Raw genomic sequence first — 24,049 nt, forward strand, 5'->3', positions numbered from 1 at the left:
ATGGTCCCTTCTGGTTTGTTACAAGAGAACTTTACTGTATCTAGTCAACTGAAAATGTATTATCAACTAATGTTTGTTTTAAAACTGTAGCAATCTGAAACTTGCTACGAGGAAATGCGTAAATGTGCTTTTCCATTTAGTCTTAAAAAAAAAAAATGATGCGCCTTTTGGCTGACGGAGTCTACTGCGAGTAGCGAACTGCAATGCGATACTGAACAAAATGCTCCATGTTTTCAGAGGGTGAAAAAAAACCACCTACTTTTTCATTCTTAAATGGGGGGGGGAAACAGCACCTCCTTCCACAGCTCCTATCGGCCTGGCTACTGGATGTCATATTTGATTATTCTGACAGTCTTCAGAGAAAAAACACCAGATTTTTTCATTAACAGTAATCCCTTTCATTAACGGTAAGTAATTCCTTACATTGTGTATATCCACCTTCTCACAGACAGGATAGCACATACAACAGGGTTACCTCTTTTCATACACTAGTCGTGGAGCACTGTTTGGGACAGATGAACATAGTGTCCACTGAGGGGGTTTGATCCTATGATCCATGCACCTCAGGTGGACACAATAGATTGAGGTAGTTCTAGTCTCTTCTGGTTAAATAAAGAACAGCACAAATTTAAAGCATTAAGCTGTGTATTCTGTACTCTGTTCTGGTGCTGGGAATGTGTTCCTAAACGTTTTAAAGAGGTGTGAACGTGTTCCCTTCTCAAATCCCACACTACATCACATAATGGTGTGACGAGAATGCATTTTCAGCCGTTCACGAACACGGTATATTAATTCCAGTACAAACACCACTTCTGTAAATGACCACAAGGCATTGTCTTAAATCACAGGATTTCTAGTAGATCATGTTTATTTACTATTAAAAAATATGCCGACATTTAATATTGTGTTTATTTACTGTTACTATTGTAATCTTTAATATGAACAGTTTCAATTACACACTATATTAATTTCAGTACAAATGCAGGCTGTTGATTTAACATTGCTGGTAAATATAGCCACTTCTGTAAATAGACCACAAGGCATGGTTTTAAATCACAGGATTTCTAGTATATTCTGTTTATTTACTATTAGAAAATATGCCGACCTTAATATTCTGTTTATTTACTATTAGAAAATATTGTGATCTTTTAATATGAGTCCACATTTTGGCCACACAGCTTGTTTTCATTCAGTTTTTTTTATATACATATAATATTTATATAAACCTGTTACATGTCCGTAACAATCACAAATTAAAAATAATAAATTAATATCCACGTTAAATCTTAAAGATCACTGGTAGTTCACTCTTTAAACAAGTACTGGTCCCCTTGTGTATTAGCATGGGTGTTGTTATTTACAACTTTGATGCAATGGCTGCTCCCTGCATGTTTCGTCTCTGCTCCTCCATAAACGGCTTCATGTACTTGTAATATGCATCAATCACCTGGAAGACAACACAAATGTTACATTCTAAATCAATCACTAGAAAATGGTTTCTGTAATAATAGGGGTGGGATCTAGCTCAGTCGTTAGAACACTCGCCTGAGATGCTTGAGTCAGGATCAAATCCCCTCGGTGCACCCATTCTCTGATTGGGTTTTTGTTTGTTTTCCTGTCCCCATCAGTGCTATATGCTATCAAGTTTGTGGGAAAGTGTGTATAAAAGATCCCTTGCTGCTAATGTGGTGGGGGGGGGGGGGGGGATGTTTGGGTCAGAATATGTGTCAGAATTAACATACGTTTTATATCGAACAGCTGATCATTAGTAAATCATTATGCTCTAGAGGTGTGTGAGGAGAAGAGGGTCGTGTGTCGAACCACTCCCATGTTCAAACAGATTTTCTTTTCTTTTAATATATTTTGTGGGGAAGCATGATGCTAGACCTCACCCGCTAAAATTCCTGCACACATGCCTGGTGTCACTAAACAAAATAAATGCTAAGTGTTACACTATTAAATGGACAGTCTCACTGGCACAGAGGTCATGTATATCCTACATTAAAGTAGTGTCCTGAGAATGCAGGCACGTAGTCCGAGATATGCGTAGTCAGAGATATACACAAACACGTGTGTATTACTGACAATCAACAATTATGGGCAGCCATTTAAGAGAAGATGTTTGTTTAATGATGCATCTTCACATTTAAACTACAGATGTTACACATATCGTTGTTCAGGAGTCAAAACCTTGTACCTTGAGAGGGGCTTATTCAAAGACATGGGCTAATTTCTTGTCAAATACGGTAACTGCAATTTTGGCTGTATACATTACAAGGTTTTCTCTCCTCAAAGACAGTATGACATATATGATACTTGCTCTAGAGAATGAGAAAAAAGCTGAAGTTTGTTTTCTTTAATGATGCGGGCAGGACATGGCCCAGTGGTAAAGTGCTCGACTGATGCACGGTCGGTCTGGGATTGATCCCCATCAGTGGGCCCATTGGGTTATTTCTCATTCCAGCCAGTGCACCATGACTGGTATATCAAAGGCTATGGTATGTGCTATCCTGTCTGTTGCTACTATTATTAATGGAAAAATATAGCATTTTTAAACAAAACAAACTTTTAACTTTAATGATACCTCTAGAGATGTATTAAGCAATTGGTTATTTGATGTCAAACAATTGATAATTCTGACATACATTCTTTGAGGAAACCTGCCACAATTTTTCATTAGTAGCAAGGAATATTCCATTGGCATACCACAGCTTTTTAAACTACCTGTCTTGGGATACTGGTTGGGATGGGAAAAAATAAATCCGAGATTGGGTCCACCAAGGGGATTCAATCCTACCTCCAAACCACCTCGGATAAAAAGTTAAAGTTTGTTTTGTTTAACAACACCACTAGAGCACACTGATTAATTAATCATCAGCTATTGGATGTCAAACGTGTGGTAATTCTGACATATAGACTTGGAGAGGAAACCTGCTATTAGTAGATATGGATCTTTTATATGCATCATCCCAGACAGGATAGCACATACCACGGCCTTTGATATACCAGTTGTGGAGCACTGGCTGGAATGAGAAATAGGTGGGGATCGATCCTGGTACTTTAGATGAACCATCTACCGATTGTGCTAGATCCTGCCTCCTACATGTATGTTTGACTGACAATTAAACTAACAATAAACTCAGGGCTTCTAGATTATGGAAGCCCCACTCCCATGGAGGGGTGGGATGTAGCTCAGTGGTAAAGCGCCAGCTCGATGCGCGGTCGGTCTGGGATCGATCCCCGTCGGTGGGCCCATTGGGCTATTTCTCATTCCAGCCAGTACACCATGACTGGTATATCAAACGCCGTGGTATGTACTACCCTGTCTGAGATGGTGCATATAAAAGATCCCTTGCTGCTAATCGAAAAGAGTAGCCCATGAAGTAGCGACATCAGGTTTCCTCTCTCAATCTGTATGGTCCTTAATCATGTCTGACGCCATATAAACGTAAATAAAACGTGTTGAGTGCGTCGTTAAAATAAAACATTTCCTTCCTTCCTTCCACTCCCATGGCTAATGATATTCAATGTTGGGCTAGTAAATAACTACTACTGCCATGCCTGATGGCTAGTGAAATTTTTTTTGTCAAATGTTGCAGTTATGTCTATTTTGTAAATATGAATATCTTGCCCCACCCCAATCCCCCAATCCTAGTGTTTTTAGGCTTTATCTCCCTGTTTAGGTGACATATCTGATTATTACTATTATTTAGTAACATTTTATCAACTTAACAAGAAGTAGGGCTAGTGAATTTTTAATCGTGGCTAGTAAATTAAAAAAATCACTGATTCCATGGCTGGTGGATTTTATAAAAATTCTATAAGCCCTGTATAAACATCGACTGAAATAAATGTTCTGGGCCCCGTTTTACGAAGCAATCTTAGCGCTAAGATCACCTTAAACGCATAACTAGTATAACTACCTAATGAACTTAAAATGATCTTAGCGCTAAGATCACCGTAAATGCATAACTAGTATAACTACCTAATGAACTTAAAATGATCTCAGGGCTAAGATCACCTTAAACGCATAACTAGTATAACTACCTAATGAACTTAAAATGATCTTAGCGCTAAGATCACCTTAAACGCATAACTAGTATAACTACCTAATGAACTTAAAATGATCTCAGGGCTAAGATCACCTTAAACGCATAACTAGTATAACTACCTAATGAACTTAAAATGATCTCAGGGCTAAGATCACCTTAAACGCATAACTAGTATAACTACCTAATGACTTTAAATGATCTCAGGGCTAAGATCACCTTAAACGCATAACTAGTATAACTACCTAATGAACTTAAAATGATCTTAGCGCTAAGATCACCTTAAACGCATAACTAGTATAACTACCTAATGAACTTAAAATGATCTCAGGGCTAAGATCACCTTAAACGCATAACTAGTATAACTACCTAATGAACTTAAAATGATCTTAGCGCTAAGATCACCTTAAACGCATAACTAGTATAACTACCTAATGAACTTAAAATGATCTCAGGGCTAAGATCACCTTAAACGCATAACTAGTATAACTACCTAATGAACTTAAAATGATCTCAGGGCTAAGATCACCTTAAACGCATAACTAGTATAACTACCGAATGAACTTAAAATGATCTCAGCGCTAAGATTGCTTAATATAACAGGACCTAGTACTGCAAATTGTCAACTTACATCAGAGTTGTTCAGCTTCGAGTTCTTGGCGTATTCGAAGAGCGCTTCGTACACATTTCCGTCGTAGCGACCGAGAGCGCTGCCGAGAAGTTGGTCGGGGAAGTCGAACGCGTCGACGAGAGGGACGGCATTGCGGCGGATTTCAGCAAGAAGATCGCACAGCTTGGAGTTCAACATGGACGCCTGCAGTTGCGAGATGTAGCTGTCCTGGAATGATAAGCAGAAAACATGAGATAAGATGGATGGATGGATGGATGAATAGATGGATGCACAGATGGATGGGTGGGTTTGTTATATGGATTTTTTTTATGGATGGATGCATAGATGGATGGGTGGGTATGTTTTATGGATTTTGGGGGGTGGGGTGGTTATATGGATGGGTGGGTGAAACATTGATGAATGAATAATTGAATGTTTAATGACACCCCAGCACAATAATATAACAATGGTAAAATATGGAATAAGATATTTGACCAATGGTGAATGAACATTTTCGTTCTTGTGCTATACAAAACAAATTCAGACATATATTGTTAAAATATGCACATAAATTTAATTTATAAGATTTGACCACCATCATTTTGTAGGTTTGTCCAAGTATGAACTGGAAAAAAGAAGTGATGTGCACACTATTGTATGGCCCACTATGCCAAGTCATACTGTTTGTACACTGTGTTTATGGTTTATACTAGCATGCACCAAAACATAAATGCAGTTAAAATCTTAATGAATATACAAAAGTCAATCAGAAAGTATATATGAACAACCAAAAGTCATCAAAACCAGCTTATGAATGAATACTTACTCAAATTTGAGCTTATGACTATACAAGAACTAAAATGCAGTTTATGAATATGCAAAACCTAAAAGACAGCTTATTTAAGAACTGATGGAAAGTATGACTCCACTGTGGTGTCAGTTCATCTAGATTTGAATGAAAAAAGTAAGCACCTCTGGGCCATTCATACTGCCGTAAAGTGAATAGACGCAAAGAAAATTTAACTATAAATATTTAAGACCATGTGGAATACAGCTGAGGAATATGCAATGTTCCAAAGAGCTGTTTTATGAATATGCTTTAGCCATAAATAGTGTTTATGAATATGCACGAGTGAACAATCTTATGAAGTCTGTCGTACAAGGTGAGCGGTTACCTGCATGAACTCTCCTAGACTTTCCAGCATGGTGTACACGGCAAACAGCTGACAGACCGATTTCAAAACACTTCTCGTCCGAGAGTCCAGCTGGGGGTCAAACACTTTCTCAACGAAGGCAGACAAAACAAAACACTGACAGTGTGCCTGAGAGAACAAAATTTAAACATTTAAAAAAAATTAAAATAAAATAATAAGTACTGTAATCATTAAAATAAACATAGGTAAAAAAAAAAAAAAAATCGGCCCCGTTTTACAAAGTAGTCTTACTGCTAAGATATTTTCACGGATTTAAGGACCTTATTTCTCTAAAAATGGATAATAAATAAAAATTAATTTTAATTGTTGGAAACCAAATCTAGCTATCGCATCACCTTAACTGAACCATGATGGAGTGAAATCCATGTCAACCCTCTCCGCAATTTTAGTTTTTGAATTATGGACCACTGCTATAATTCATTTATTTTTACAAAATGTCATTAAAAAATGGAGTATGGTGGTTATGAAGATGGTTCAATAAAGTACATTTAGGAACAAATCAAATTATTTTTGTTCAGGTAATACTTTGTTAGACCATTAAATAGGTCAGTGGTCTGTGACAATACGCCTTTAAGTGCATAACGCTAAGATTACTTGTAAAATGGGGCTCTGGTCAAAACCATGTCAACTGTCAAAACCTTCAGAATAAAATAGATGTTTACTGACCACTTAAGATCTTCAGAAGAAAGAAACTCCAATTAAAACCACCTCAAAATGAAAAAGTGCCAACATATTTTACATCAATTAAAAGATGCAAAGGTATAATAATTATATTATACATGTATATATTAGATTAGTATGTATAGTGCAAATTTATACATTGTGTGTATCAACTCCGACTTTTCTTACATTTCCGCAATTTCCATTTGTTTTGTTTAACGACACTACTGGAGCACACTGATTAATTAATCATCAGCTATTGGATGTCAAACATTTGGTAATTCTGACACACAGTCATCAGAGGAAATCCACTACATTATTCTAAATGCAGTAAGTGATCTTTTATATATGCCATTTGCCACAGACAGGAAAGCACATACCATGGCCTTTGATATACAAGTCATGGTGCACTGTTTTTAAGCAAGGAAATATTAACAAATAATGATTTGACCAAGGGGTGGAGTACCTGTATTTATGGCAGAAGATTTTTAACAAAAATAGGTTTTCACCAACAAGATTTTCACTGGAGGAGATTTCCACAATTTTTGTATGGAACTATAATAGTAAAGAATGCTTCTAATATTTAAAAAAGAGCAACTTAATTTGTCTCACAATTAAGACATTTCTTTCATTAATTTTAAGGTGTGTGGTGTTATATGTAAGGTATATATGTTGATTTAAAAACTACAAGTATTAGCTATACAGGGGTGGATCCAGAATTTTGAAAAGGGAAGGGTCCCAAAATTCTAAAAATGGCATATTTGAGTTTGCCAAAGGAAATGAGCCGACCTTCCAAAGGGAATGAGACTTGTACCAGGGAGGGGGAGGGGGCTCTTACTCTCCCAGAACAGTTTTTGAAATAAAAATACTGACACACCTCTTCGTGGCAGTTTAGTGGTGTTTTGCTACTTGAGTTTGGAACATTTTGTGTAATAAAAAATGTGTGAAAAGGGGCACTTCAAATGGGCCGAAGGGGAGGGAGTGTCAACTGTGATCCCCTCAGAATCCGCTAATGGCTATATCTACATTTATTATCACTGTTGTCTGTGGGGTTTCATTTGATGGTTGGAACCCTACAGTCTTTCACATTCTGGATTTTTAGACACCTTCATTTTTCATAGTAAGTAATGACACTTACACATAAGCTGTACAAAATGTATGACACAATTTGCAAACTTGTTCCATAACTTTGAACCAGTAATAACATATTACATGGGAAGTTCATTAAGAGAGTAAAAGGGGCAATGGCTGGGACCCCCCCTATATCTCCATTGACTTTTGTCTTTATTTTATGTCAGGGGACGGGATGTAGCCCAGTGGTGAAGTGCTCGCCTGATGCGCGGTCGGTCTAGGATCGATTCCTGTCGGTGGCCCCATTGGGCTATTTCTCATTACAGCCAGTGTACCACGACTGGTATATCAAAGACTGTGGTATGCACTATCCTGTCTGTGGGCTGGTGCATATAAAAGATCCCTTGCTACTAATGGAAAAATGTAGCAGGTTTCCTCTCTAAAGACTATATGTCAGAATTACCAAATGTTTGACATCCAATAGCTGATGATCAACAAATCAATGTGCTCTAGTAGTGTCGTTAAAAAACAAAAACTTTTCATATCTATGTCTTCATTGTACCCATACTTGCGTTTGTAATTTTATTTAAACAGCATGTGAGAATTATATATCCTGGCGTCATATGTTTTCGATACGATAAGCAAAAAATTAAAATATAATAAAAAGAATACTTCGTACATACAATACTACTTTACCTTTCTCAAGTCACATTAGTTTATTGTGAAAAAACAATGATAATTTCCCATGAACACCAAATTTTCCTCCAAAAACACTAGCTGCTAAGTCGTACAGGTGTTTCCGCTATATTTTCACAAACGTCATATGTTTTCGATAGTTTCATTGGCCGTCTATTTTTGTCCTTTTTATGGCAGTGAAGGATCTATACTCCGTGCAATAATTTACATCAAAATCTTCTTTTGAAAATAAAATCATATAATGTTTGTAACTTGTAAAAAATATTGAATAATCTTCAGACCAATAGACAGTGTTCACTTAAAACATATTTACATTATGTTTTCGTCATAGGCTAATGTCTAATCCTCTTGTTATACGTATCAACGACACCTAAATTCAGTATGTCACCTTAAGTACAAAAAATCGAATTCCACCAAACCACCTTTATTTGTAGTAAATGTAAATGCACATGTAAACATGCCCCCACCAGAAATTACCAAAAAAATCTTTGCTGTGAATAACATAAGAGGTAACCCAACCAGCCTTCCATAAATTTTATTGTTCAGTGTAATGATCATGTGGTATATCTTCAAACTTTGGCAAGTCAGATGTCAGTGTTGCAGACGATAACTTTGCAGGGATTTGTGATACCAGGATTTCGCTATGTGAGGCATTTCATTAGTACGAAAATATTGCATTACGAAAAACTGATAACATGCACACTATTTATGGTATTATAATTAAAACATAAAGTTGGCAGCTTGACTTGAAGCATTTTTAATATTGTGAGGTAAAAGACACTTCATTGTTTATGTTCAGGCTGATAGTGATGTAATATCTTGCGATACATGCAGTTACAAACAAAGTATCGAAAACATATGTCGATCGAAATTGTATGACGGTACGATATATGTCAGAATTACCAAATGTTTGACATCCAATTAGGAGATAACCATATGGAGTTTTTAGATTTGCGGGTGTTATTGTCTATTTGATCCCGCAAATGTCATTTTTGTCCGAAGGCGTTAGCCTGAGGTCAAAAATGAAACATTTGTGGGCATCAGATAGACAATAACACCCGCAAATCTAAAAACTCCATATGGTTATGTCCTTTGTAAACTGAATCGTTTTTCTTCAGAACTAACTGTATATTTGGTATTTTCGGACAAAAATACCTGACTACAAACTAACTGTAGACCCTTGAATCGTCAACTTCACCTGTTCCAATTGCTAATGACGTCACTTTCTAATGACATCATTAGCTTTCCGGGTGTTATTTTCATTTGATCCCGGAAAAATTAATGTTATTAACCAATCACAATACAGAACACACTCGCCATCGGTTTACAATAGCCAATGATTAATAAATCAATGTGCTTTAGTGGTATCGTTAAAAAGATTTTTTTAACTTGTTTGTAATGTGTTAGGATGAGATACACTACCATTGCCGCGGCAACGAGGCGGACCCCAGACCGGTTTGTGGCGTCTGTCTGAGACATGCCAGACAGAACAAGTCTCTCAACACTGCTGGCGGCTTCATCAATCAACCTGAAACAAAACACATGAGACTAAAGGAAAGGAATGTATGTCATAACAACACCCTAGCACATTGTTTAATCAACACTTAATGAGCAGTCCTACATAAACCGATATATACTGAAACAAAACATACAACACTAAAAGAAAGTCACCAGCCTTGGTGGTGTTGTGGTAAAGTCACCAGACACAAGGCTGGTAGGTACAGGGTTCACAGCCTGGTACCGGCTCCCACCCAGGGCGAGTTTTAACGACTCAGTGGGTAGGTGTAAGGCCACTACACCCTTTTCTCTCTCACCAACCACTAACAGTTAACAACTAACTCAATGTCCTGGACAGACAACCCAGAAAGCTGAGGTGTGTGTCCAGGGCAGCATGCTTGAACCATAACTGGATATAAGTACTAAAATAAGTTGAAATGTCAAAAGAAAATAAAGGAAATCAATAATAACAACACCCCAGCACATTGTTTAATCAACGCTTAATGAGCAGTCCTACATGTATATACCAATTTATAATGAATTCACTGTACACATTGACAACACAAGATGACAATATAAATTTCCATATCTTTGGTTAGTGACCAAAAATATAGGTAAAATGACAAAAGCCCAACTCGACTCGTTTACTTCAGACTAGATTTTGAATTTCAACCTATTCTACCTCAGGCGAGTGCTCTACCACTGAGCTATTTCTACAGCCCTTTCAGAACGAGCGTGGAATCCCATTGTTTCCACAATGCCATTCCTTCAAACCAGACTATCTCAAGACCTTTCTAGAAGCTTTCAAACCATCAGAAACGATGTTACACTGCAGTCAAGTTGTATAATTATGCTTTATTGTGCCAACCATGAAAAATACATCCAATTTTATTTTTAAATTAAATTATATAATGCAATGTCATATAAAGAAACATTTAGTCAAGCAATGTCTGACTGTTCTCATATTTACATTTTATATAATATTTTATTTACATTTTATATTAATCAATGCTCAAGAAAAGAAATCATAGTGGCATGGTCACGGTCAAGGTCACTTACTAATTGTAAGCAATATACCTAATATAGTGCCGTCCAAAAGAAACTATACCAATACTCTTGAGAAAGAAAGAAAGAAAGGTTTTATTTAACGACGCACTCAACACATTTTATTTACGGTTATATGGCGTCAGACATATGGTTAAGGACCACACAGATTTTGAGAGGAAACCCGCTGTTGTCACATAGGCTACTCTTTTACGACAGGCAGCAAGGGATCTTTTATTTGCGCTTCCCACAGGCAGGATAGCACAAACCATGGCCTTTGTTGAACCAGTTATGGATCACTGGTCGGTGCAAGTGGTTTACACCTACCCATTGAGCCTTGCGGAGCACTTACTCAGGGTTTGGACTTGGTATCTGGATTAAAAAACCCATGTCTCGACTAGGATCCGAACCCAGTACCTACCAGCCTGTAGACCGATGGCTAACCACGACGCCACCGAGGCCAATACTCTTGAGAGACTACTGAAGAAAAAACTAAATATTTTGCATGTTTAAAAGATATATTTATGAGAGTGGTGTTTTGGCATGTTGGGAACAAAATTTTAATTCCATAAAGGCAGAAACATATTTAACAACCATTTTATTTCCATTATCCAAATTATAAAGGAAATTAAATAAATTTTTCTTAGTATAGTAAAATTGTTTCTTTTGGAGGTCAGTATATTAAACTACAGAGGTCGTTACCGTAAAGCTCTGTGTTCAAAAGCAGAAACCAAGGTTGCAAGATCAAGGTCACTGTTAAGTGGGCTGCTGCCCCCTAGTGGCTGGTTTAAGTAGGCCATGATTCCAATCGGCTTTTCTCCATGTTTCATCTGAGCATAGCACTTCAGCAGGAACCTGTAAATTGAAAAGTTTTAAAAGACTGAGTCATACCACGCCGTGTAGGTAAATCAATACAATACATAACATAAAATCAGTAAACCATAACCTTTTTGTTTCTGTGCTGGAATAACGTCATGGAACGAGCTTTTTTGTGACATCAAACTGATAGAGGAACTCCGAGCGCCGTAACAATCACAACATTAAAACAGTTAAGGAAAGCAACAGGGTTGAATTTATTAAGACTGTTTTTCTTAAACACACGTGCTTAAGCATTGTATATTAATGTAGTTACACTCGTATAAGACATAAACAGGCTTTATAAATTCGACCCACAATGTTTTATTTAATAACACACTCAACTCATTCGTTTGGACTTTACTAAGTTGGAAAACGTTTGCCTAATCCATTTATTGTTTAAATACATTAAGATATATTTCCACCAATCTGTGTGTTAATACAGTAAGTATTACCTGGCAGTCTGTAACATCATCACAGTGTTTTCTCCTTCGTATGTGGCAGCCGGCGATGCATCCCGGTAGATTTTGGGAAAGCCGCTGGCGTTGCTGAACCCGTGACCTCCACATGCCATTCGACACGTTTCCAGGAAGGACGCCATTGACCATGATGACAATGCTTTAACCCCTGCAGACATTCCATGGAGCTGTGATTGAAAAAGTAATGCTTGTTTTGTTTAATGACTCCATTAGCACACATTGATTAATTAATCATCAGCAACTGCATGTCAATCATTTTAATAATTCTGACACATACAGTGTGAATCACTTTATAAAAAACCACTAGAGCGCATTGATTTATTAAACATGGGCTATTGGATGTCAAACAGTTGGTAACTTTGACATATAGTCTTAAACAGGAAACCCACTACATTTTTGCATTAGTAGCAAGGGACCTTTTATATACAGTATCCCACAAATAGGATAGCACATACCATGGCCTTTGATATACCAGTCGTGGTGCACTGGCTGGATCAAGAAATAGCCAAATGGGTCCACTGACAGGGATCGATATCGAATTGTTCGCGAGTGAGCACTTTACCACTGGGCTACATCCCACCCAATTTGAATCCCTTTATTTCGTGGGCTTAAATCTGTGTGGTTTTGCCATCAGGCACTTATATTTGTGGATCGAAAACGGTATTATTATAAATCTGTATTATATATACATGTGTTACATTTTCATTGTGTTCTTACATTCATTGACCGCACTACACCACAAATTAGATTAAAATTAGACCACCGTGAATAAAAGTGATTTCACAGTAGTCTTCAGAATAATCTCTCCACATTAGCAGCAAGAGATCTTTTTTATCCCGACTTTCCCACAGACAGGACGATACATTGAACAGCCTTTAATATACCAGACATGGCGCACTGGTTGAGACAAAGCAAAAGCTAATGAATCCACTGCAAAGGAAACAAAATGACTCAACAAAAGTCGGACACATAATCAAAGAATCACTGATTACCCTTTATATGGATGGATGGGTGGATGGATGGATGGGTGGGTGGGTGGGTGGATGGACGGATGGATGGATGGATGGACGGAGGGACAGCTGGGCAAATGGACCAGAATGGGTAGATGGTTGTATGAATGGAGGGGTGGGGAGTGAATAAATGTATGCATTGATTAGTGAGTTGGTTTTTGGATGGATTGATGGATGGATGTTTGAATGGATGTGTGAATGGACTTTTTTTTTATGTAAGAACAAATGGAAAGATAGACGGATAGATGAACAGATGGTTGGGTGGGTGAAATCATGGATGGTCAGTGGGTGGATGAATGGACAAATGAACAGATAGACGGATGGATGAACAGATGGTCGGGTGAGTGAAATCATGGATAGTCGGTGGGTGGATGAATGGACAAATGGACAGATAGACGGATGGATGAACAGATGGTCGGGTGGGTGAAATCATGGATAGTCGGTGGGTGGATGAATGGACAAATGGACGGATGTAACGATAAATGTATGTAACACAATAAGTTTTGTTTTTCACCATTGACACCATTATGATATACTTCAATATATGGTTTTATTTGTTAAGTTTATTGTGTTTTCATACGTTTTCAACTTCTTCATGGAATTATGAATTAATTTCAAGACTGCAATGTTGTTCTATTTAATAAAACGGACAATACAAATGAATGAGACACTGGATGAAAAAACAAAAATAGAAGAAAAGCGTTACCCGGATTTCAACTGGAGCCCAAAAATTACTATTTAGTGAATTTGTCAGAAAACCTGTAGCTAAATTCATATTACAATTACAGGCATCGAAATAAGTTGAGAACGGTTGTTCAGGTTACCGGGAGGTTACCACATGTAAGAAAAGTCGAGAACGGTGTTTCGTTCTCGACAAACATTTCAGCGTGAATGGTAGTTTCGTTTCCAAACGTAAACCAGGCAATGCATTCCACTAGATAAATTTACTTCCGGATTTCATTTCTCGTACTGATGTTTGCGCGCACTGATACAATTTCAGAACGTCCGCATTTTACATGTAATACATTAAGAACAGTGATAAGATAAAGAATGAAAAGAAAGAAGTGTTTTATTTAACGACGCACTCAACACATTTTATTTACGGTTATATGGCGTCAGACATATGGTTAAGGACCACACAGATTTTTTTAGAGGAAACCCGCTGTCGCCACATAGGCTACTCTTTTTACGACAGGCAGCAAGGGATCTTTTATTTGCGCATCCCACAGGCAGGATAGCACAAACCATGGCCTTTGTTGAACCAGTTATGGATCACTGGTCGGTGCAAGTGGTTTACACCTACCCATTGAGCCTTGCGGAGCACTCACTCAGGGTTTGGAGTCGGTATCTGGATTAAAAATTCCATGCCTCGACTGGGATCCGAACCCAGTACCTACCAGCCTGTAGACCGATGGCCTGCCACGACGCCACCGAGGCCGGTGAGATAAAGAATGAATCATAAATACATGTATACTACAATAATCATCTGACACATGTATGGGCATTAAACTAGTAGTAACAGGAATTCAATTCTAACATTCATATAGTTGTGGTAACCTATAGGTTACCAGGCTATATTTTGTGGTAACCTGTATATGGGTTACCAGACACAATGATGATTTCGATGCCTGAATTAGCCACAGCCAGATCTAAGACAACACACACTGTTCGAATTATACATGCATGTTTCTTTTCAGCAAATTAGTCAATATATTCATCAAATTCACATTTAATTTACATTTTGCGATATTGTGAATGATAGCATAAACCTTGGGTTACAGTGACCCTCATCAAAGCTAAAGTTTGTTCTGGTTAACAACACCACTAGAGCACACTGATTAATTAATCATCGACAACTAGAAGTCAAATATTTGCTAATTCTGACAAATACATAATCATGTAGTCTACATTTTTCCATTAGTAGCAAATACACTTTCCAATAAATAGGACAGCAAATACATGTACGATCATGGATTTTGATACACCAATTTTCAGAGATTGCTAACATCCCGATTTTCTAAAACATTCCAAGGATTTTTATCTGGGTGACAATACTACATACCGTTGGCAATTCCTTCATGGATCCTTTGTCCATCTCAAAGCTGACTTTTAGATAAATCTCCATTATGTGACGTCCAGCAAACCAGAGAGCATATGCCGTGGCCAACGCGGGAAATATCTTATGCTGCTGTGTTTGGTAATCAATGACCTGAGCCTCTCCATTTCTGAGAACAAAAAGTACAATAATACATAAAATACTAGGAATGAAGAAAGGAAATGTTTTTATTTAACGACGCACTCAACATATTTTATTTACGGTTATATGGCATCAGACATATGGTCAAGGACCACACAGATATTGAGAGAGCAAACCCGCTGTCGCCACTTCATGGGCTACTCTTTTCGATTAGCAGCAAGGGATCTTTTATATGCACCATTCAACAGACAGGGTAGTACATACCATGGCCTTTGGTATACCAGTTGTGGTGCACTGGCTGGAGTGAGAAATAGCCCAATTGGCCCACCGACAGGAATCGATCCTACACCGACCGCGCATCAAGAGGGAGCGCTGTACCACTGGGCTACGTCTCGCCCCGTAGTTTCTAGAATAAGCATTGTTTAGCTCAACAGTATTGGAAAATTAATTAATTAATTTCATTTATAGTTATTTTTATGCTTATATTCAATTAAGGTTCAGGCATACTGTCCTGGGCACACATCTGAGTTAATTCGACTACAGGTATATGTACGTAGGGTTTTTTCAAATATATTTTCTTACAGACAAGACAGATCATGCACATGCAACAGTCTTTAATATAATAGAGTTTGAAAGTTTGTTTGTTTTGTTTAATGACACCACTAGAGCACATTTATTTACTAATCATTAGCTACTGGATGTTAAACATTTGGTAATTGTGACACAGTCTTAGAGAGGAAACTCGCTACATTATTCCATTAGTAGCCAGAGATCTTTTACATGCACCATCCCACAGACAGAATTGCACATATCACGGTCTTCGATATACCAGTCATAGTGCACTGGCTGGAACGAGAAATAGCCCAATGGGTCCACCGACAGGGATCGATCCCCGACCGACCACACATCATGCTAGCACTTTACCACTCAGTGAAATAGGAATGAAAGAAAGAAATGTTTTATTTAACGACACACTCAACACATTTTATTTACAGTTATATGGCGTCAGACATATGGTTAAGGACCACATAGATTTTGAGAGGAAACCCGCTGTCGCCACTACATGGGCTACTCTTCCGATTAGCAGCAAGGGATCTTTTATTTGCACTTCCCACAGACAGGATAGCACAAACCATGGCCTTTGTTGAACCAGTTATGGATCACTGGTCGGTGCAAGTGGTTTACACCTACCCATTGATCCTTGCGGAGCACTCACTCAGGGTTTGGAGTCGGTATCTGGATTAAAAATCCCATGCCTCGACTGGGATCCGAACCCAGTACCTACCGGCCTGTAGACCGATGGCCTACCACGATGCCACTGAGGCCGGAAATAGGAATGAGTGCAGAGATGGAAATAAGATGGAGAAGGTAATATTTATAATAATCTACACACCCTGCTTCCAGCTCACTCTGCCGTCTGACTGCACTGTAGCGGGTTGCTATGGTAACTCCATGAGCAAGACTGTATGCACAATTGATGCAGATGGACGAGCGGATAAAAACCATGGTGCCGTACACAACCTTCGAGTTCTTTGGCTGGATGTATGTCCCATCCTCCATCACCTAGTGAAACAAGATGGCTATTAACATTAACAGACCCCCTGAATAAAAACAATGTTTCTAGAGGATTAGAATGGACCACACAGATAATGACAGAGAACACCTGCCTTCACCACACACCATAGGCTATTCTTTTCAAATAGTAGCAAGGATCTTTTATATGCACTATGCCACAGACAGAATAATGGTTTCTGGCACAAGTCCTTTTGTAGATGGTTTTTCTGACACAAGTATCCAGAAAATCAATCCTTGGAGCGAGCTTTAGCGAGCTCAAAGGACTGATTTTCTTGAGACAAGCGTCAGAAAAAACCATCTACAAAAGGACTCATGCGAGAAATGTTTTCTAGTTCAATCAGTAATAATTTTAGTAGAATTATTATAAAATTTACTGCATTTTATTTCTGTACCATAACGTCACGACCCTGCTGACAGCCGATATATATATATGACATCACTAGAAGGAATGCATGGAGTTTTACATATTGCATGACGTCATGTTCTACCTTTGATTATGGAATGGTATAATGAACAAGTAGCAATGGTCGTCTAGATCCTAAACAACAACGTCTAGGGGATGCGTGCCAGACAGCACAGCTTTCTGGTACATTTCTACTGGTTGATTGAACTAGAATAATATAAAATATGTTTGTTACACCAGTTGTGACACACTGGATGAAACAAGAAAAAGCACAGTGAATTGGCGGGACATAGCCACGTGACAAAGTAGTCACCGTATGCACAGTTCATCTAGGTTCGATCCCCACTGGGCTATTTCTCATTCCAGCCAAAGATCCACAACTGGTGCAACCTATAATAGTTTCTATGTGAAAGTGAAGCATTATAACTTGTGGAGAGTGGATAGTCCACAACCTGCTATAATAGTTTCTATGTGAAAGTCTTTGCAAATCATGTTGTGGTAAATATAAACAAATTAATTTTTCCCAGGAAGTGAAGCATTATAACTTTATAAGTGGATAGTCCAGACCTGCTATAATAGTTTCTATGTGAAAGTGAAGCATTATAACTTGTGGAGAGTGGATAGTCCACAACCTGCTATAATAGTTTATAACTTGTGGAGAGTGGATAGTCCAGAACCTGCTATAATAGTTTCTATGTGAAAGTGAAGCATTATAACTTGTGGAGAGTGGATAGTCCACAACCTGCTATAATAGTTTCTATGTGAAAGTGAAGCATTATAACTTGTGGAGAGTGGATAGTCCACAACCTGCTATAATAGTTTCTATGTGAAAGTGAAGCATTATAACTTGTGGAGAGTGGATAGTCCACAACCTGCTATAATAGTTTCTATGTGAAAGTGAAGCATTATAACTTGTGGAGAGTGGATAGTCCACAACCTGCTATAATAGTTTCTATGTGAAAGTGAAGCATTATAACTTGTGGAGAGTGGATAGTCCACAACCTGCTATAATAGTTTCTATGTGAAAGTGAAGCATTATAACTTGTGGAGAGTGGATAGTCCACAACCTGCTATAATAGTTTCTATGTGAAAGTGAAGCATTATAACTTGTGGAGAGTGGATAGTCCACAACCTGCTATAATAGTTTCTATGTGAAAGTGAAGCATTATAACTTGTGGAGAGTGGATAGTCCACAACCTGCTATAATAGTTTCTATGTGAAAGTGAAGCATTATAACTTGTGGAGAGTGGATAGTCCACAACCTGCTATAATAGTTTCTATGTGAAAGTGAAGCATTATAACTTGTGGAGAGTGGATAGTCCACAACCTGCTATAATAGTTTCTATGTGAAAGTGAAGCATTATAACTTGTGGAGAGTGGATAGTCCACAACCTGCTATAATAGTTTCTATGTGAAAGTGAAGCATTATAACTTGTGGAGAGTGGATAGTCCACAACCTGCTATAATAGTTTCTATGTGAAAGTGAAGCATTATAACTTGTGGAGAGTGGATAGTCCACAACCTGCTATAATAGTTTCTATGTGAAAGTGAAGCATTATAACTTGTGGAGAGTGGATAGTCCACAACCTGCTATAATAGTTTCTATGTGAAAGTGAAGCATTATAACTTGTGGAGAGTGGATAGTCCACAACCTGCTATAATAGTTTCTATGTGAAAGTGAAGCATTATAACTTGTGGAGAGTGGATAGTCCACAACCTGCTATAATAGTTTCTATGTGAAAGTGAAGCATTATAACTTGTGGAGAGTGGATAGTCCACAACCTGCTATAATAGTTTCTATGTGAAAGTGAAGCATTATAACTTGTGGAGAGTGGATAGTCCACAACCTGCTATAATAGTTTCTATGTGAAAGTGAAGCATTATAACTTGTGGAGAGTGGATAGTCCACAACCTGCTATAATAGTTTCTATGTGAAAGTGAAGCATTATAACTTGTGGAGAGTGGATAGTCCACAACCTGCTATAATAGTTTCTATGTGAAAGTGAAGCATTATAACTTGTGGAGAGTGGATAGTCCACAACCTGCTATAATAGTTTCTATGTGAAAGTGAAGCATTATAACTTGTGGAGAGTGGATAGTCCACAACCTGCTATAATAGTTTCTATGTGAAAGTGAAGCATTATAACTTGTGGAGAGTGGATAGTCCACAACCTGCTATAATAGTTTCTATGTGAAAGTGAAGCATTATAACTTGTGGAGAGTGGATAGTCCACAACCTGCTATAATAGTTTCTATGTGAAAGTGAAGCATTATAACTTGTGGAGAGTGGATAGTCCACAACCTGCTATAATAGTTTCTATGTGAAAGTGAAGCATTATAACTTGTGGAGAGTGGATAGTCCACAACCTGCTATAATAGTTTCTATGTGAAAGTGAAGCATTATAACTTGTGGAGAGTGGATAGTCCACAACCTGCTATAATAGTTTCTATGTGAAAGTGAAGCATTATAACTTGTGGAGAGTGGATAGTCCACAACCTGCTATAATAGTTTCTATGTGAAAGTGAAGCATTATAACTTGTGGAGAGTGGATAGTCCACAACCTGCTATAATAGTTTCTATGTGAAAGTGAAGCATTATAACTTGTGGAGAGTGGATAGTCCACAACCTGCTATAATAGTTTCTATGTGAAAGTGAAGCATTATAACTTGTGGAGAGTGGATAGTCCACAACCTGCTATAATAGTTTCTATGTGAAAGTGAAGCATTATAACTTGTGGAGAGTGGATAGTCCACAACCTGCTATAATAGTTTCTATGTGAAAGTGAAGCATTATAACTTGTGGAGAGTGGATAGTCCACAACCTGCTATAATAGTTTCTATGTGAAAGTGAAGCATTATAACTTGTGGAGAGTGGATAGTCCACAACCTGCTATAATAGTTTCTATGTGAAAGTGAAGCATTATAACTTGTGGAGAGTGGATAGTCCACAACCTGCTATAATAGTTTCTATGTGAAAGTGAAGCATTATAACTTGTGGAGAGTGGATAGTCCACAACCTGCTATAATAGTTTCTATGTGAAAGTGAAGCATTATAACTTGTGGAGAGTGGATAGTCCACAACCTGCTATAATAGTTTCTATGTGAAAGTGAAGCATTATAACTTGTGGAGAGTGGATAGTCCACAACCTGCTATAATAGTTGAAAGTGAAGCCTGCTATATATGTGAAAGTGAAGCATTATAACTTGTGGAGAGTGGATAGTCCACAACCTGCTATAATAGTTTCTATGTGAAAGTGAAGCATTATAACTTGTGGAGAGTGGATAGTCCACAACCTGCTATAATAGTTTCTATGTGAAAGTGAAGCATTATAACTTGTGGAGAGTGGATAGTCCACAACCTGCTATAATAGTTTCTATGTGAAAGTGAAGCATTATAACTTGTGGAGAGTGGATAGTCCACAACTTGTGGAGAGTGGATAGTCCACAACTGCTATAATAGTTTCTATGTGAAAGTGAAGCATTATAACTTGTGGAGAGTGGATAGTCCACAACCTGCTATAATAGTTTCTATGTGAAAGTGAAGCATTATAACTTGTGGAGAGTGGATAGTCCACAACCTGCTATAATAGTTTCTATGTGAAAGTGAAGCATTATAACTTGTGGAGAGTGGATAGTCCACAACCTGCTATAATAGTTTCTATGTGAAAGTGAAGCATTATAACTTGTGGAGAGTGGATAGTCCACAACCTGCTATAATAGTTTCTATGTGAAAGTGAAGCATTATAACTTGTGGAGAGTGGATAGTCCACAACCTGCTATAATAGTTTCTATGTGAAAGTGAAGCATTATAACTTGTGGAGAGTGGATAGTCCACAACCTGCTATAATAGTTTCTATGTGAAAGTGAAGCATTATAACTTGTGGAGAGTGGATAGTCCACAACCTGCTATAATAGTTTCTATGTGAAAGTGAAGCATTATAACTTGTGGAGAGTGGATAGTCCACAACCTGCTATAATAGTTTCTATGTGAAAGTGAAGCATTATAACTTGTGGAGAGTGGATAGTCCACAACCTGCTATAATAGTTTCTATGTGAAAGTGAAGCATTATAACTTGTGGAGAGTGGATAGTCCACAACCTGCTATAATAGTTTCTATGTGAAAGTGAAGCATTATAACTTGTGGAGAGTGGATAGTCCACAACCTGCTATAATAGTTTCTATGTGAAAGTGAAGCATTATAACTTGTGGAGAGTGGATAGTCCACAACCTGCTATAATAGTTTCTATGTGAAAGTGAAGCATTATAACTTGTGGAGAGTGGATAGTCCACAACCTGCTATAATAGTTTCTATGTGAAAGTGAAGCATTATAACTTGTGGAGAGTGGATAGTCCACAACCTGCTATAATAGTTTCTATGTGAAAGTGAAGCATTATAACTTGTGGAGAGTGGATAGTCCACAACCTGCTATAATAGTTTCTATGTGAAAGTGAAGCATTATAACTTGTGGAGACTTGCTATAATAGTTTCTATGTGAAAGTGAAGCATTATAACTTGTGGAGAGTGGATAGTCCACAACCTGCTATAATAGTTTCTATGTGAAAGTGAAGCATTATAACTTGTGGAGAGTGGATAGTCCACAACCTGCTATAATAGTTTCTATGTGAAAGTGAAGCATTATAACTTGTGGAGAGTGGATAGTCCACAACCTGCTATAATAGTTTCTATGTGAAAGTGAAGCATTATAACTTGTGGAGAGTGGATAGTCCACAACCTGCTATAATAGTTTCTATGTGAAAGTGAAGCATTATAACTTGTGGAGAGTGGATAGTCCACAACCTGCTATAATAGTTTCTATGTGAAAGTGAAGCATTATAACTTGTGGAGAGTGGATAGTCCACAACCTGCTATAATAGTTTCTATGTGAAAGTGAAGCATTATAACTTGTGGAGAGTGGATAGTCCACAACCTGCTATAATAGTTTCTATGTGAAAGTGAAGCATTATAACTTGTGGAGAGTGGATAGTCCACAACCTGCTATAATAGTTTCTATGTGAAAGTGAAGCATTATAACTTGTGGAGAGTGGATAGTCCACAACCTGCTATAATAGTTTCTATGTGAAAGTGAAGCATTATAACTTGTGGAGAGTGGATAGTCCACAACCTGCTATAATAGTTTCTATGTGAAAGTGAAGCATTATAACTTGTGGAGAGTGGATAGTCCACAACCTGCTATAATAGTTTCTATGTGAAAGTGAAGCATTATAACTTGTGGAGAGTGGATAGTCCACAACCTGCTATAATAGTTTCTATGTGAAAGTGAAGCATTATAACTTGTGGAGAGTGGATAGTCCACAACCTGCTATAATAGTTTCTAGTCCACAACCTGCTATAATAGTTTCTATGTGAAAGTGAAGCATTATAACTTGTGGAGAGTGGATAGTCCACAACCTGCTATAATAGTTTCTATGTGAAAGTGAAGCATTATAACTTGTGGAGAGTGGATAGTCCAGAACTTGCTATAATAGTTTCTATGTGAAAGATGAAAGTATAAATTTTAAATTCAAAGCAAAAGTCAATAAACAGTTTTGGCAGGAAACCGCTATAATTAAGCAAATTTGAGGTTACTTTAAGGTAACAAAAATATCCATCTTTGACCTTTAACTGTTGCACTAACCAGGTAAAACTTCATGGGTGTTCATATCACGTATAGGTACCAGGAACATGTGTTATATGACTCTTAGAGAGGAAACCCGCTACATTTTTCCATCAGTAGCAAGGGATCTTTTATATGTACCATCCTACAGATAGGATAGCACATACATTGGCATTTGATATACCAGCCGTGGTGCACTGGCTGTAACGAGAAATAACCCAATGGGCCCACCGACAGGGATCGATCCCAGACCGACTGCGCATCAAGCGAGCGCATTACCACTGGGCTACATCCAGCCCCCTGCAAAGGAAGGCAAGGGACTATTATATTTAACAGCACATCACCATTTAAAAGGTGCAATCTCAAAGATGTACAATATTATGACGTCTTCCCACCAATTTTTTTAATTAACTTTTACTTTTAAATGCAAATGTTACACCTTCAAATATATGCTCATTTGAAAAGAAAAAGTAATAAATATATTTTGAAGAAAACCACCATTAATAAACAATGACAGAGTTCTTTTAATTAAGATGGATTTTATATCCTTTTATTATTATTATTATTATTTTATTTTTTTTATTGAAACAAATTACATCCTCCTGGCCAATACTTGATTGAAGTCAGGGTTGGAGTGTCTATCACAAATTCCTGTGTCTTTGGGTCAAAGGTCGCAGTAGTCTCCAAACCACGAACAAATGTGCCTGAAAAGATCAATTTTTAAAGTTTATTTTAGTGTTTCTAACAGTATTTCTATTTTAAAATTTATTTTAGCTCTTCTTATTGTCTACATAAATTTTCACTGGTTCTAAAGTTTATAAAAATCTAATGATTGATTGACTTAAAACGTAGTTTATTGTACAAAGAACAAAAGAATCAGGCACAAGTTTGACAACTTACGAGGCCCTCTTCTATACCCATACAATACATGGCCACTTATATTTCATAACTGTAAATTGAAACTACATTTAAACAGTCAAGAATAACCAGAAGAAGGAAATATATTATATACAAAAGAATATGAGAAAAAATTAAAGGAACAAAATGGTGATGCAAGAGATTACACAAATAATA

General features: G+C 37.5%; 1 protein-coding gene across 1 annotated transcript in view; it reads right to left on the minus strand.

Moving 5' to 3' along the window:
* Positions 1–842: 842 nt before the first annotated feature.
* The window catches only part of LOC121377990 (peroxisomal acyl-coenzyme A oxidase 1-like), a 29,664-nt gene continuing 6,457 nt past the window's right edge, over positions 843–24,049 (minus strand). Inside the window, exons 4-13 of the mRNA XM_041506087.1 lie at positions 23,572–23,679; positions 17,548–17,567; positions 16,776–16,945; positions 15,248–15,410; positions 12,152–12,342; positions 11,544–11,696; positions 9,723–9,828; positions 5,835–5,981; positions 4,681–4,887; positions 843–1,447 (exon numbers count right to left, since the gene is read on the minus strand). Coding sequence (XP_041362021.1) covers positions 1,358–1,447; positions 4,681–4,887; positions 5,835–5,981; positions 9,723–9,828; positions 11,544–11,696; positions 12,152–12,342; positions 15,248–15,410; positions 16,776–16,945; positions 17,548–17,567; positions 23,572–23,679 — 1,355 coding nt within the window. The 3' untranslated portion in view covers positions 843–1,357. The remainder of the gene's footprint in view (positions 1,448–4,680; positions 4,888–5,834; positions 5,982–9,722; positions 9,829–11,543; positions 11,697–12,151; positions 12,343–15,247; positions 15,411–16,775; positions 16,946–17,547; positions 17,568–23,571; positions 23,680–24,049) is intronic.

The sequence above is a fragment of the Gigantopelta aegis genome, chromosome 7 (genome assembly GCF_016097555.1).
Source record: "Gigantopelta aegis isolate Gae_Host chromosome 7, Gae_host_genome, whole genome shotgun sequence".
Classification (NCBI taxonomy): domain Eukaryota; kingdom Metazoa; phylum Mollusca; class Gastropoda; order Neomphalida; family Peltospiridae; genus Gigantopelta; species Gigantopelta aegis.